Consider the following 15,192-nt stretch of genomic DNA (forward strand, 5'->3'; position numbering starts at 1 on the left):
CACTTTTTTCTTTTTTTCTCAAGAAAAGGGGAGATAGGGATAGTGGCTATCGCAATAATCGAACGTGACCATAGGAGCCTATTCAAGTTGTGGAATGTCTAATTTGAACCATAACTATTATTCAAAGGGCAAGTCCGTCACCGTAACATCACCAAATTATCCAGTTAGTTTAAAGCTCATCTCATAATCGAAAGGTTAAACTTTACTACTATAAATTGTTTCAACTTATATCCTAACTCGAAGAATATATATAGGATATATAATAATCCCATAGCTCCATTGCAACAATGTTGCTCATCGATCAATTTATATGTTACATTTGAAGTGAATTTTTATTTAAATATTTAATTTATAAAATCACTAAAAAAATATCGTAGCCGCTAATGTGATTGATAATTACAAAATAGCTCATATATGAACGAGAAATTATTTATTCACAAAAAGATCTTACAAAAATAAATTTGTAAATTGATATGTTTTGATGTGATATATATTTTAAATTATAAAGTTATTTTTATTGTAAAATAAATTTAATATATCATATAAAATTATATCAACTTATAAATTTGATTTTGTAAAATCTTTTTGTAGTAGTCATAAATCTTTATATAAAATGGAGCTCTACAACAAGAATTTGCAAGTTTTATAGTTATGGTTGGACCACATCTTGAATATGACCATTTAACAGAAAGACGATCCGCTTAGGCGCTGAAATGTCTATATCAATGGAGTTGCCAAACCCAACCTACATGCTCAATCATTCCACAAAAATAGATACAGAATATGAAGAAAGTGGAATATTGGCAATCTTTTATTTGTCTTCATGCACCAAATGGTCCAAATCAAATGCCAATACTGAACGGCCTTTTTGTTTGCATCTTCTCCTAAGAATTCTGGGATTTTGTTGATTTTTTCAGCAAGAAATGCAATAGTTGAAACGTGTAAGTTTCGTATAATTTTTTTAAAGATAAATAAATAAATAAAAATATATATAAAAAATTTAATTTTTTAATAATAAAATTTATTTCTTTTCAAAATGATTGTACGATACTTATATACTTTATAACTGTTAGTAGTATTTCTCATTTTAAATTAAACGAGACCCCAAGTTTCAATTCAAATGAAAAGACCGTGACACTTATATTTTTTAATAATTATTTTTTATAAAATATAGCAAAATTATAATAAGAGAAATGTTTTAATTATAAAAATTTTTTACAAAAGTAAATTTATAAAATGATGTGGTTTGATGTGATATGTTAGATTGTAAAATTAATTTTATTGTAAAATAAATCTAATATATCATATTAAATCATATTAGTTTGTGAATTTACTCTTAAAAAATCGTTATATTTATTTAAAAAAAATATGAAAAGAACTTCTCTCCTAAATTATGATATTATATTTTTATTAATAGTATTATTTTTTATAATGAATATCATAAATATTATTATATATTAATACTTATAAAAAAAATAATAATAATATCATGAGATGATCGAGGTGAGTACCAACTGAATTACGAAGGCGAGGAGTGTCTGGTAAGAGACGCTGCGGTGAAAAGCAGGTTATAACATCAAAGATAGTATCGCACAGTTTGGTTGGTCCAGTTTTTCTTCTTCTTCTTTCCAAAATTTTTTTGATCTATGAATTGGACTTAACAAGCCTTCAAAACACGAAACCAACTGGATTGGTGGACTAGAAAAACCCGTTTTTTCATTCCATCTGGGTCGAGATCGAAACCTAAGCAAATGCATCGAGTTCTTCATCGTTTTCACTGGTGAAAGAAAAGAACTCCAAGAATGGACCAGTACTTAACTGGTGAGTCGTGACTCTGACATTTTGAGTTGGATTGAAGTTCCGGGGCTCGATTAGGTTGAGGTGGTTCGTTTTGCTTCAATGTGCGTTTTCTTGACGAGTTTGGAGTGAGTTTTTGGCCATGGCTCGGCATCATGGATGGCAGCTTCCAGCCCACACGTTTCAGGTGAATTGAATTGTCTGCACATTTGGTAGACCACGAAACTATTTTGCTGGAAAATGTGGTTTGTTGAGGTCTTTGGTTTTTTCTTGAGCATTTGTTAGGGTTTTAGTACATAAAGCCAATCCTTTTTTTTTTTTTTTTTGGGGGGGGGGGGGGGGGGGGGGGGGCTGGGGCGGTTTTTTTTTTTTTTTTTTTAAATCGTATGCTTTCTCGTAAATTATGTTAAAGTTAGGAACTATGATACTGGTAAAGTTGATGGTTCTGAGAAATTAAGGTTTTTGTTCTCGTACGCTGTCTCTTTAAAAGTAGTGTCGGATATTTTTAGTAGTAAGTCGAACTAAATCTATAGAAGTAGTCTGATCTAAGTTGTCGCGGTGACGATGAATATAGTCAAGCAAAATTGTAGTCATATTAGATAACCCCCTCCCTTTAAAAAAAAAGATAACCTCCAATGGTGATCACGGATCGTTGGATCCATGTTTTGGGTGGCCTTGAGAGTTGGTACACTGTCCGCACCTTCTATGTGGTTTTTTATGATGAATATTTCTAAGCCTCATTTTCTCCTTCTGTACAGGTTGTGGCTATAACAGTTTTTTTCTTGCTATCAGTCGCATATTATGCCTTTTTTGCCCCATTTCTTGGAACGGAAATATATGAATATGTAGCTATTGGTGTTTACTCTGTCTTGGTAAGCACAATCCTCAAGTTTTTTCCCATCCATAATTACATGATGGGTATTTCTGCCTTCGTCTTATTTCTTGATTATCATTTCAGGCACTCTCTGTATTTATTCTTTATGTTCGATGCACGGCTATTGACCCTGCTGATCCTGGAATTCTGCTTGATGCTGACAAGACATATGCCTATAAATCTGCCAATGACAGGGATCTACATGGTCAGTATTCGTTGATACAGTATAGTTTTTTTTTTTTTTAAACATTAGAATTGGAGAAGTATCACATTAGAGATCCGTGTCAAGGTTCCCGCCTTTTGGAAAGTTCTTTCAATGGGATTGGATTTGCAATACGAATGATTTTAACGCAGTTGCATGTACACATTGGACCATTAGAATAAAGGAATCTTGATTGATGTACATGAGGTTTTTTTCTAAAAAAAAAACAGTTGTAATGACCAAAGGATGTCCAAATCTTTACCAGGAAACCTCTTTGACATGTCTAGCCATCTAGATTTTTCTACTTTAATGGCAGAAGTGGACTGGTTCCCTTAATGAAAATGAGAGTGATACTCGTTTTTCCATTTTGGTATACCATACCACTGGGTAAATTTAGAGCATGAACATCTCCTTATGCCTTTGCTCGTTGCAATTTCTCATTAAAACAGCATGGTGTGTGATTATTGTCTCAGGGAATGCATCTTCTATTGAAGAATCTGGCAAGATAGGATTAAAGGATGGAGAGCAATCTGATAGGCATGGTTCAGGTTGCTGTTCAAAAGTTGGACAATTCTTTTGTGGTTTTCTTGTAAAAGAAGATTGCCGCAGAGATGATTTTCTACAGCAACAATCTGGAGATGAGGACGCTTTATTCTGCACATTATGTAATGCTGAGGTACAAGTCTCGCTGGCAAGGCTTCTTCTTCATGGGAAATATATAACAAGAAAAAAGTTTGTTTCAACACGTGCAATAGTTTGCTTATATTTAGCAAATCTCTTCTGTCCCAAACATGTACCAAGAAAAGCATGCACAAAGGAGAAAAACTGAAAAAAAAAAAAAAAGGGTTTTAAACGGAACAAAAATTCCAAGACTTGGGGTAAACTCCCAATAACTAGTTCAGATAGTTGCTTATATTTTTAAGTTGACGTAGCACTTTGAATCTTGATTCTCCCTCTAGGCAGGTGATCTTTAGATGTTACTGGTGTTTTTACCCATTTAAGGTATACACTGAGGCACTTTTAGTTGATGTGTTGAAGAAGCAAATTAAACCATGTACAGCAGGTGTTGTATGCATATGAATGCATTAAACGAAAAGTGGCAAGAGTTGCACTCAATGACGATAGAGGTTGCATCTTTAATAATTTGTTGAATGAGGTTTGCTTTTAGTGTGCATCTTACAACTCTTTTTCTCTTTTTTCAAACTCATATAAAGAAAAGTGGAACATTAGCACCTAGAGTTTGGTTTATATCGGCCTCTTGAGGATTGTTTGGAGCCTCACATCATATACTGCTTTGCATATTCGGTATACATATATTCACATAGACATATTATGAGCGAACAAGTTGCAATTAGATTATATGGACTGTCAAAATTAAATCTCAATCTGTGAATTTGTTTAGTAATGTTTGTTGGTGTAATATGCTCTTGTAAAAGAACAAGGTCATGTTTATCGAATTTTGTTAAAGGGTTTTATCCATTACAATCATTGGTTAGAATAATCTTCATTTACAGACAAAACCACTGAGGAGAGGAGATATTATAAGGATCACATTATGTCTTTTCTGTAGGTAGGCAAGTTCAGCAAACATTGTAGAAGTTGTGACAAATGTGTTGATGGATTTGATCATCATTGCCGGGTAAGCTTAAAAAATGTTTTTTTTTTTTTGTAAGCGGGATACGCTTAAAAAATGTTTTGTGACAAATGTTCTAATATCCTTGAATCTCTGGCTTCAAGGATTTCTTTTCATCTAAGAAAGCTTCATTAACTTTAAGACCTGCGGTTATGTAGAATTATCTAGGAGGCATCTAAAAAGACTGTATTGCTTAGATGATTACAAATATGTTCCAAGAAATCTATCTTAAAGGTGATATTCTTGGTTTTGCTTAGCAACATCCTGTCCATATCTCTAACTATTGTATTGACGTTTCTAAAATATGGTGCAGTGGTTGAATAACTGTGTAGGGAGGAAAAATTATGTGACGTTCGTTTGCCTTTTGGCTGTGAGCCTCATTTGGGTAAGTTTTAGTATAATATCCTTGTTTGGGATTCTCATTTTCCATGGATTATGGCTTGTCTTCTTTGGTATAAATCCTGTTGTCTGATCTAAATTTTTTTCTCTCGGGTTCTTTTGTTGGTGTGAATAAAAGCTTATTGTTGAATGCGGGGTTGGCATTGCTGTGATTGTCCGATGCTTTATTGATAAAAAGGGTACAGAGAACCAGATAGCTGATAAACTTGGAGTTGGATTCTCCCGACCCCCCTTTGCTACTGTGGTGGTATGCTTGCTGCCTTGTTTGCCTTCAGCTTGTATTGATTTCACCTTCAAAATGGTATCATGATTTTATATCTGGTGTGGCTTTTATAGATCATAAAAAATAGTAAAATGTTGTTGCAGTTCATGTATTTATTGGCCTGTAAGAATCACCATGGTCTGGCACCTATCATCCATGCCAAGAAATGCCTAATCAGGCTTATCTGTCTGATTCTTTGTCTCTTGCTGATTTTGTAATCATACACATGGGAACATGGGATTCTACTTGGTAAGAAAAATGGCAGAGTCCAAAAGAATCTTTACTATAGAGATCATCAGTCTATTAAATATGAAGTTATTTTTCAGGGAATCTATCAGCCAGAAAAGTGGACCTAATTTTGGGTTCTTCTCACGCAGTCTACTATGTTCTACCTACTTATAACATAAAAATGGTAGATTCTGTAAATGAAACTGATATATTTGGCAGGTTTTCGTCTCCTTACATAGTCCTATGTGGCTTAATCTGTGAATAATGCATGCAGTTCTGCTATTTCATTAAGCCAGCTGAAGTAATCTTGCACCAAGGATTTTTTTTATTTTATTATTGACAATTTTTTGCATCTGCTGAAGTAATCTGGCCAGATTATGGCTTGAGAATGTATGTACCACACTTGTTTTGATAATAATAAATCTTTAGATGCTACTTATCAAAATAAATGAATAAATCTTTAGATGCTACATATAAAAAAAATATATCTTAGATGCTGGGTGATGAAGGAATTGTAAAGCCTGAAACAACATGAATTCTCTGATGATAACAGGCCTTATGCACGGTTGTTTCTTTCCTAGCCACTGTGCCTTTGGGAGAACTTCTCTTTTTCCACATGATTCTGATTCGAAAGGTATGTTCCTTAAATGACCTACCCCTCTACCTATCTAAACATGCATGTGGTAAACCATTGCTGCTTTTGCTGTAGGGTATTACAACTTATGAGTATGTTGTTGCCATGAGAACCCAAAGTGAACTGCCTGGTCCATCTCTAGATGGTGGCGATCAACAAAGTCTGGCATCATCACCAACTAGTTCAGCTGTGACTGCTGTAAGTGGTAAAAGCTCTCTTGGATTGGGCTTGCAATATAAAGGTGCTTGGTGTACCCCTCCAAGAATCTTTATGGACAATCAGGTATTACCGCCTTTTTTTATCATACAGAGGAGATAAGGATCTAGATTAAATCTTTGATTAAATGTAGACAATTCCTGCTAAATCCTTAATTATATTATCCAATAATTTACTAAGAAGGAATTCGATTAGGCTGGGCCAAGATGTCACATGATCGCTTGTGTTGTCCTCCTTTGGTAAAGTGAATTTTGTGCAAGAATTGATTATTTTATGAGTGTCTAATGAGCAGGATGAAATTATACCACATTTGGAGCCAGGACGCCTACCATCTACAGTGGATCCAGATGCAGTACCGTCTGACCTTGGAAAAAAAGTACCCCAGCGTCCAGTCCGTATCAGTGCATGGAAACTTGCTAAACTCGATTCTAATGAGGCAATTAAAGCAGCCACTAAAGCCAGAGCGTCATCTTCTGTTCTCCGTCCAATTAGTTCACGACATCGTCCACATGATGCTGATCGTTTATCCAGTAGCAATGTGAGTGGAAGAAGCAGTCCAATCAGTACTGATCAAGGGTTTCACAATAGAAATGCTAGAGCCAGGACAATGAGGCTATCTCCTCCCAAGAGCTCCTATCCACCAAGTTGCTCCAGCAAGGAAGATAATGAAACATGTCATCATAGTGTGAATAATCTCAGCAGTCCTCAACTCTCCAACCTGACATCTTCACCATTGGAGCAACAAACTGCACACGGAGATCGCTTTAATCCTATGTATCAATCGTTCACAGATCAATCTCCTTGGTCATCAAAGCAAAGTGAAAAAAACAAAAATGCAGTTCGTGAAAATGTAGCACAAATCCCTAGTAGAAATAGCAACTTGGTTATTCCTGAAAACACGAGATCTTCAGTCTGCTGGGATCAAGAAGCTGGACGTTTTGTTTCCTCATCTTCTAGAGGTTTTGGAACCGAGCTTTTGTACACAGGTCAATCCATTTTCTTTATTGGGCCTGTTGTGAATGAACAACCTGCCCGAGAAACAAGAGATGGCAGCTCAGTGGCTGCTGGCATGGATCGAGGCTCTACATCAAGTTATTATCAACAGGGTAGGTCACAGAGGGGTGGCCAGCTTCCTGTATTTGTTCCAAGTGATTCCAGACAAGACCGGTTCTCTTCTACATTGCCCTGAGCAAGCCACTGGTTTCTTTTAGCAGATATGTAGATCTAGAGCCTGGATTTTTTTAGGTTCTTTTTCTTTTTCAACTTTATTTTTCTTTAGAGATTCTGTGCAGCTCTTGGATCTTTGTGCTATATGTTCACCAATTCATCATGAGTGATGAGGGTTTTAGTTTCTAACTATTATGCTCTCAATTTTCGTCGTGTTTGTCACACTAAACACTGAATCTGGTTAAATTTGTTAGCAAAGCAATAAAGCCCACTTGAAATTTTGTTAATCAACAGAGATGTGTTTTGCTTTTCATCAGAGTATTGAAAATAATGAGGGGAGGTAATTTACATAATCATACTTTACACATTGGTGAGACAGGTAGGGGGATTAATTAATTTCTCTAAGATGGAGCCAACCATACTTCAGGAGTTCTCATTATTTTGGAATTCTTTTCCGTATGCCACAAGTAATCATACTATTTTGAAGGGAAAGGGTAAAAACTAAATAAATAAAGGGAAACAGTGTTGCTTTTTGGGAAATGCTTGGGATCCCAATATCCCGAGCATTTCTTCCTATATATTTTTTATTGATATTGTGAATTTTTAAAAAATAAAATATTTTAGAGTATTTTAAAAATATATGAAAAAAAAAATTTTACTCTTTGTCTAGATCCAAATTTGGGTCTCAAGCCAGTGGTTGTAGCTACTCTTAAATTTTTGTCGATAAATAAATAAATGATTTGTCAATAATTTGATGTCACGTCAAGAATGATAAAATGATGATGATTAAAAAATAATAGAGAATATGAAAAAGTAGTATTGTCTTTTTTTTTTCTTTTTCTTTTTTTTCGTTTTTTAAGGTTTGATTTCTTGAGGACATAATTGAATTTCAAACAGACTTCATTGTTTGACCGTGAATTGGCCTTAATTTTAGGTGAAGATCCCTACTCTTCGTTCTCTCCAGTCCGGTTTAACCAATGGCAAACACGAAATTCTTTCCCACATGAATGGGCAATCTCCAATTAATCCCAACCGTCACTCTCTCCTCTCCGTACATTCCCGGTTCAATACCGTTAAGTCATAGAAATGAAGAGACAAACCGCCCTCAGATAATGCTAAGCAAATCTGGATTTCTCTCGATGTCTTTGCCCGCACGCTGATCCTCTTGCACTTGGTCTTGAGCAGATTGACAATGAATGTGCCATTGGTTGTGTAGGAGAATATGTCTTATTTCAGCAATATCGTTGTTCTTGAAGCTCATAATTTCTAAGGGATAGTTTGGGATCTGGGAATGGCCGGAGGTGGAGGAGGTGGAGGTATCAATCCTGCAAGGGAGCTCGATCAGACGCCCACGTGGGCTGTCGCTGTAGTTTGTGCTGTTATCATTTTGATTTCTATAATTTTGGAGAAAGTTCTTCATATGGTTGGAGAGGTAACAAATAAGAAGTTGATGCATGCATAAAAGTATTTTCTATCTGTTTAGTCCTCCGAATATAGGTCTTGTTTAGCAATATTGATCTGTATTTAAAGAATCTTGCCTGACATTTTCTCTCTTTGGGGTTGAAAAGGACGTGCCAAAGGAATTCGATCTTTCGGGATTTGTGAGAGAATGCCTCTATGTAATTTCTCGTTTTCATTTTCTGAAGAGACAAATATACATCAAGTTTTCTCAGTTCTTACGATAGTTGTAAATTAATTTGTACAGCAACAACAAAAAGAAACATATTCTTTTAGTGGTGGTTTAAAAGATTGTCGTTAGACCTAGTAGTGGATGCATTGAAACAGTAAAACTGCTATTATGAATTGTAGTTTTAGACTAATTGTAGTTTTGGCAACTGTTGGTGTGATTAAACTTATATCAAGGTTCATATTACAGTTCAGAAATTCGAAATGTTTAAGTTGGGTTGTGTAATTAAGTTTTTTGCAATGTCGGATTCTGTGATTTGATGTTTCAGTTTCTGTCATTGGATGGCCTTATATTATCTTTCTCCCTTGGAATATGATTTTTTGGAATTGTTCTGGTTAGTGTATAGGTGTGTTTTGATGCAGAAGACCCAATTGAGACCATGAGGAGTTAAATTGGTTAGGTTTGAACACTGAATTCTTAAGGAAGATACGCATAATTGCATATTTGTCGATCAGTATCTAATTTGCTTCCCTATAACTTTTTAGTATTAAAATTCCTACCAAGATACCATGCTTAATTATTTTGTTTTCTGCTTTTATTTGTATTTTTCTCTGTAAGTAACTTTTCTGAAAACATAATCTGTCTTTTTTCGTTATCTCAGTGGTTTCAAGAGAGGAAAAAGAAAGCTTTGTTTGAAGCTCTCGAGAAAATTAAAGGCGGTAAAGCATCAAACCTGTTCGTTAATGTTGCTTTGTATTTATATCTATTTCTATTGGCTTTGGTTTATGCAAATTGACCAAGGAAATTTATGTGGTTTAATTCCTAGTGACCAAGCTTTATTTTCCTGTTTAATTTTTGCAGAGCTTATGGTTTTAGGATTTATTTCCTTACTCTTGACATTCGGGCAAAGCTTCATCACTAGAATGTGTATTCCCATGAAGTTTGCAGATACAATGTTACCTTGCCCCATAAGAAGAGGGAGTGACTATCGAGGACCTCATGAGAAGCCTAAGATGGGCAAGGGAGAACATCATCGCAAGCTTCTATGGTACGAGCGTAGATTTCTAGCTGCTGGGGGTGCTGGACCAGCTTGCAAGTTGGTAAGTATATTATATTGAATTATGATTAGGTAGGTTTCATTTAACGTTCAATTACAAAGTATCATGCTAGTAAATACAATTACATGTTATTCACCAGAAAAAAGCTGCGTTCTTTATCTTGTATTATGGTCTTCACAAGCTTAGAAAAAAATATATATATTAGGTTCTTCACATTCCTCGTGTGCAGGGTTAGTAATTCATTAATCCATATGTTTAATGCATTGTTACGGTGTAGTCAAGTCTTTGAATCGGCATTCTGTACAATTATCCATTTAGTACTATTGAGACAAAATTGAAGAGTATCATGGATTTTTCTATTATACCGTCAAAGGAAATGGGACCAATCTTTTTCTGTACATCTAATGATGGATGGACGGAGTGTATATGTGCATTGATTAGATATAATCACAATTTGAAAGAGGAATTTCACCTATCAACACAATAAGGCTAAACATGTTCTACAGAGCAGAAAGTTGGCAATTTTAAATGTACATAACAACATAGGAGGTTTATTTACGACAGTGAAGTGATAGGGAAATATAATGTCATATCTCAATGCAGTTGGGGAAAACTATGACTGTTCCTAAAGGGTAAAATAAGAGGAGAGTTTGATGTTATTGCGTTGTTTCAGTCATTTTTATTGAAAGAACATAATCAACTAGGAACGTGAGAAGCACGCAAGCTGGAGGTGAAAGAAGTTGAACTTAAAAGATCTATGACCTTGTGCTCTGACTGGCGTTCTACATGCCAGTATGTGGAGCAGAATTTCGGTTGGCCCAAATAGTTGGCAAATGATGACTCTAGGCATATAAGTATGTCATGAACATATACGTTGGTTTTCATTTGGGTCTGCAGGAATGTAGAGAGATAAGTATTTATATAGAATCTGATAGCACACCAGAACCACCAGAACGTGCTGCACTCCTTCATACCAGTCCGCTGCACTCATGCCCTGCCAGCTCACCTCAATCTCAACAGAATTCTCAACAGAATGCAAGGCCAAAACCGTGTGAGAGTATCTCTGAAAATGGAAGAAAATAATTGTAGAAACATCTAGAATTCTCTGTAAAAATCCATTGGGTTATTCTCTGCTCTATAAATAGAGTACAGCACTATGTGCTTGTCATTGTTGAAAATATACTCTGTATTTCAGACTTAGAAATGATATACGCCCATAGAAGCATTTCTTCAAATGGCTTGTCTCTATAGCAATATATCATTCTTCAACAGAATCAAACCGTAACTACAGCTGACTTCGACAGATTTTACATGTAAAATCTTTGTTTCATAACGTAAGTTGTTGAAGGAGATGTACTCACAGCATGACTGCATTTTGTTATAATGACTAATGCAATTCATAATCTTTCATGATGTAGGGGCACGTCCCACTTATATCTGTGAATGGTTTACATCAGTTACACATCTTCATATTCTTTTTAGCAGTCTTCCATGTGATCTACAGTTGCATAACAATGATGCTTGGAAGGCTAAAGGTGGGTTACAAATTTTGGTTTGCCTATAATCATTAATTGTTTTTCGATCATATAACGAGTACCTGGAAACAAGTGTCACAAGGGGGTTCAGTTCAGGGAGAAAGTATTGTGTGGAAAAAAAAACTAATAATATTACCTCCTCCAGTTTGTAGCTGGGATGGCATCATGCTTTTCAAGAGATCGAGATCTCTGTGCTAATCATTTTATATTGGTGATGTCAACATAAACCTAATTGATTAACTACTGTTGACTTTTGTAGATCCGTGGCTGGAAGGACTGGGAACGGGATAGTATTCATGACCAGGAATTTCTAAATGGTATACTAGTGAGAATTATGACAACTGCTTGACTGTTTGTTCCATATGAATTTCATAGATTATGTACTGCCAGTGTTAAGAGTCTAATATATATTAAATTGTTGGGTGCACTGATTTATTTAGTGATGAATTGGTTGTATGATTGCTGTTCAGATCCTAAAAGATTCAGGCTTTCTCACGAGACATCATTCGTAAAGGATCACGCCAGTTTCTGGACTAGATCACCATTCTCCTTCTATTTTGTAAGAAATATGTCATTGACTCTTGGTTTTCAATTACGTTCAAGATGGAATTGGTGTTGATATACTAGTGCAATTTTCTCTCAAGTATGTTTGCACGTGCCCTTCAAATTTCTTCCCCTTTTTGTAAAAAAAAAAAAAAACAAAAGAGAGGAGTAGGACCCCCAATTTTGATAACCCTCACTTATGGCAGAGGGACATGCACTTCAAAATTTCTAAGCATAAAATTTGTGTATTTCATGTTGTACTTCGTGTAAAAACTCAAAGTTAAACCTGAAAAAGAAAAAAGAATGAATTGAGTCAAGGTCTTCTAAATTTGTCAAACTGATAAAGTTTTTTTGAGATAGTTTTAAAACCTGTAATTGTTGATGCAATGCTTGGATGTTCCAATCTTTCAGGTCTGCTTCTTTCGACAATTTTTCAGGTCTGTTCGTAAGGCTGACTACTTGACAATGCGACATGGATTTGTTAGTGTGAGTTTCTTCATTGTAATTAAAGAATCCCATCATGAGCATCTTCATATTATAACTGTTGGTAAAACAATCGTTTCCTTCTTACAGGTTCATTTAGCACCTGGAAGTAAGTTTGACTTTCAAAAATATATAAAGCGATCATTAGAAGATGACTTCAAGGTAGTTGTAGGAATCAGGTAAAGTTCCAACACTTCCTAATATTTAGTTATTAGTTAGAAATTTGCCTTCCTGGAATTGAGATTACGCGAGCATGACCCCATGTCCTTCAGTATTTTTTTTACTTTTATCCTTTGCTTCTGGCAGTCCACTATTATGGGCATCTGTGGTCTTCTTTCTGCTTATTAATGTTAGTGGTTAGTCTTTCTTCTTATTTTATTTTATTTTTTAAAATTTTGTCAATAGAGCCGATTTATAATGTTCATAACAAAGACGTTATAATTGATCTTATCTCTTTTCAGGATGGGATGCTATGGCTTGGGTGTCAATACTTCCTCTAATTGTAAGAAACTTGTCACAAAACTATCTGAATATGTGCTTAAAATTCAAGGACTAATAAGTGGGTGGTTTAAAGGTGATATTAGCTGTTGGGACAAAGCTTCAAGCAATAATAACACAAATGGCCCTCGAAATCACAGAGAGACATGCTGTAGTCCAAGGAATACCTCTTGTACAAGTCTCGGACAATAATTTTTGGTTTGGTTGGCCTCAGCTTGTTCTTTATCTCATCCATTTCGTCTTGTTCCAGGTACTGATTAGTTTCCTTCTGTTCTTTTTGCATATATTCTAGGCAACTGTATGTGGTAGAATTGCAAAAGTTCTAGCTGAGTAGAATCAGAGCAAATGCTAACTGTTTCTGAACGCAAATAAAGTTTTTTCTTTGAGGAACTGCACTAGTTTTTCATAGTAAGATTTATGACGATTTTCTAACATGCTTTCTCTTACTTGTCCAGAATGCCTTTGAGATAACATATTTCCTTTGGATATGGGTAATAAATGCTCTACTTTATCTTCCTCAAATTCTTTCTATATTCACTGCTGGAATTCTAAATGCTCATTCTTGTTACAGTATGAGTTTGGACTGAGATCTTGTTTTCAGGAGAGTTTCACTCTTACAATTTTAAGAGTTGTTCTCGGGTAAGTCCTACTTTAATACAATTATCATGTTTGATATAAAGGTTGGAAAGTCTTACATTGTAATGTATCTTAGATACCATTCTTCCTTCTCTAAGATTATTCCACGGACATCCTCATTCCTATGATTAACATTAGAACTTCTAACTAGTTATGGAACTTTTAATTTGACAGGGTAGAAGTCCAATTTATGTGCAGCTACATCACACTTCCTCTGTATGCCCTTGTTACTCAGGTAAGCTCTTCTACTAATTGCTCCTACGATATATTAATCCATGCTGAGCTTTAAGAGTAGCAACTTACAGGCTGAAGAGATCTTTGAGGAGTTATGAATGTGGTCCAGTTTTGGTAAACCATAACTGAGCTAATCTTCCTTTACACTTCTTTCACCTAATATGCATGATATCAACTAGTAATCAATGCCCTAGAAAAACTAGTAATCAAAACTTTAAACACACTTTTCAAACTCTCTCCATTTATAATTATGAATTGGTGATGAACACGGTCTTACTTTTTCTTTGGGGACTTTTAGATGGGATCAACCATGAAGAGGTCAATCTTTGATGAACATACTTCCAAGGCGCTAAAGCAGTGGCATAAAAATGCTGTAAAGAAAAAGAATGATGAGAGGGAATCATCTCCACCTCGGACTTTGGGTGGAAGCCCCGCCAACTCGGTTGTGCAGTCCCCACAACATCCACATCAACATCCTCAAAATCAGTTTTATGGTGTGGAAGCAGACCGATCTTCTCCTAAGCAAACAGAAAACATTATGGCGAGCATGGACCTTCCAAGGGAACAAAAACCAACTAAGAATGATGACTTCGGCGACCTACTAAGTGGATGAAACTGGGAGTTTGAGTTCTGGAACTCTTAGGCTAGGAACCATCTTCGGTTGATTGGCTTGACGTTGCCCAACTGTATGCAGCCAAAAGTCCATTTTTCCTACTGCATTACGTTGTTATTCATCAACTTTATGTGTACAAGTAGACTTGTAGCCTTTTGTTTCCATCTTTCTCAATTAGTTTCACAACCTAGAAGTGTCAATTTTACCATGTTTGATGGGAAATAATACTCGCAAGTAAATGCTCATAGTTGCCTAGAATATTATTTTTCCTTCTCTTTTATGCTATGTTGGAATATTTGCCCGTGGAGGTTTGTGCCAACATCATCAACCTGCACGACTCTTTCATTAGACGCAATAGGAACCTGTGGCACATGACTCTTTCATAAGCCGTTGTAAAAAGGCAGATAGCTCTGAAGACTGTAAAAAAGATGCCAACACAATGTAAGGTGAAGGCCTTTTTTTATTTAGAAAAACTTCCATTAATCAGAGACAAAGCACAGCTAATACATCAGTTCTGGCACAATCAGGTACCTCTTCAATGTCAATAATTAGC

General features: G+C 35.5%; 2 protein-coding genes across 2 annotated transcripts; both read left to right on the plus strand.

Annotated features, from left to right (window-relative positions):
* Positions 1–1,501: 1,501 nt before the first annotated feature.
* LOC122319152 (protein S-acyltransferase 21) lies at positions 1,502–7,604 on the plus strand. Its single transcript, XM_043137093.1, has 10 exons — positions 1,502–1,984; positions 2,556–2,669; positions 2,756–2,876; positions 3,347–3,549; positions 4,444–4,512; positions 4,820–4,891; positions 5,024–5,152; positions 5,949–6,029; positions 6,105–6,311; positions 6,538–7,604. The coding sequence occupies exons 1-10, from the start codon at positions 1,940–1,942 to the stop codon at positions 7,432–7,434; spliced, it is 1,938 nt and encodes a 645-aa protein (XP_042993027.1). The 5' UTR covers positions 1,502–1,939; the 3' UTR covers positions 7,435–7,604.
* A 714-nt stretch (positions 7,605–8,318) lies between these two features.
* Positions 8,319–14,897, plus strand: LOC122319153 (MLO-like protein 9). The gene is made up of 15 exons (XM_043137094.1): positions 8,319–8,844; positions 9,701–9,758; positions 9,901–10,139; positions 11,516–11,632; positions 11,892–11,949; positions 12,103–12,191; positions 12,587–12,661; positions 12,749–12,837; positions 12,965–13,014; positions 13,120–13,160; positions 13,233–13,406; positions 13,612–13,647; positions 13,728–13,795; positions 13,967–14,027; positions 14,325–14,897. Exons 1-15 carry the CDS (start codon positions 8,704–8,706, stop codon positions 14,637–14,639), a joined length of 1,611 nt encoding a protein of 536 aa, XP_042993028.1. The 5' UTR covers positions 8,319–8,703; the 3' UTR covers positions 14,640–14,897.
* Positions 14,898–15,192: the final 295 nt, after the last annotated feature.

This window comes from Carya illinoinensis, chromosome 8, assembly GCF_018687715.1.
Source record: "Carya illinoinensis cultivar Pawnee chromosome 8, C.illinoinensisPawnee_v1, whole genome shotgun sequence".
NCBI lineage: Eukaryota > Viridiplantae > Streptophyta > Magnoliopsida > Fagales > Juglandaceae > Carya > Carya illinoinensis.

What these genes read in the sequence shown, in the direction of transcription:
- LOC122319152 (XM_043137093.1), top strand. Translation starts at nt 1,940, where the DNA reads ATGGCTCGGCATCATGGATGGCAGCTTCCAGCCCACACGTTTCAG. An exon ending in TGGCTGTGAGCCTCATTTGG is followed by an intron (nt 4,892 to 5,023) that starts GTAAGTTTTAGT and finishes TGTGAATAAAAG; the next exon opens with CTTATTGTTGAATGCGGGGT. An exon ending in ACATGATTCTGATTCGAAAG is followed by an intron (nt 6,030 to 6,104) that starts GTATGTTCCTTA and finishes CTTTTGCTGTAG; the next exon opens with GGTATTACAACTTATGAGTA.
- LOC122319153 (XM_043137094.1), top strand. Translation starts at nt 8,704, where the DNA reads ATGGCCGGAGGTGGAGGAGGTGGAGGTATCAATCCTGCAAGGGAGCTC. An exon ending in CTGGACCAGCTTGCAAGTTG is followed by an intron (nt 10,140 to 11,515) that starts GTAAGTATATTA and finishes TTCATGATGTAG; the next exon opens with GGGCACGTCCCACTTATATC. An exon ending in TGTATGCCCTTGTTACTCAG is followed by an intron (nt 14,028 to 14,324) that starts GTAAGCTCTTCT and finishes GGGGACTTTTAG; the next exon opens with ATGGGATCAACCATGAAGAG.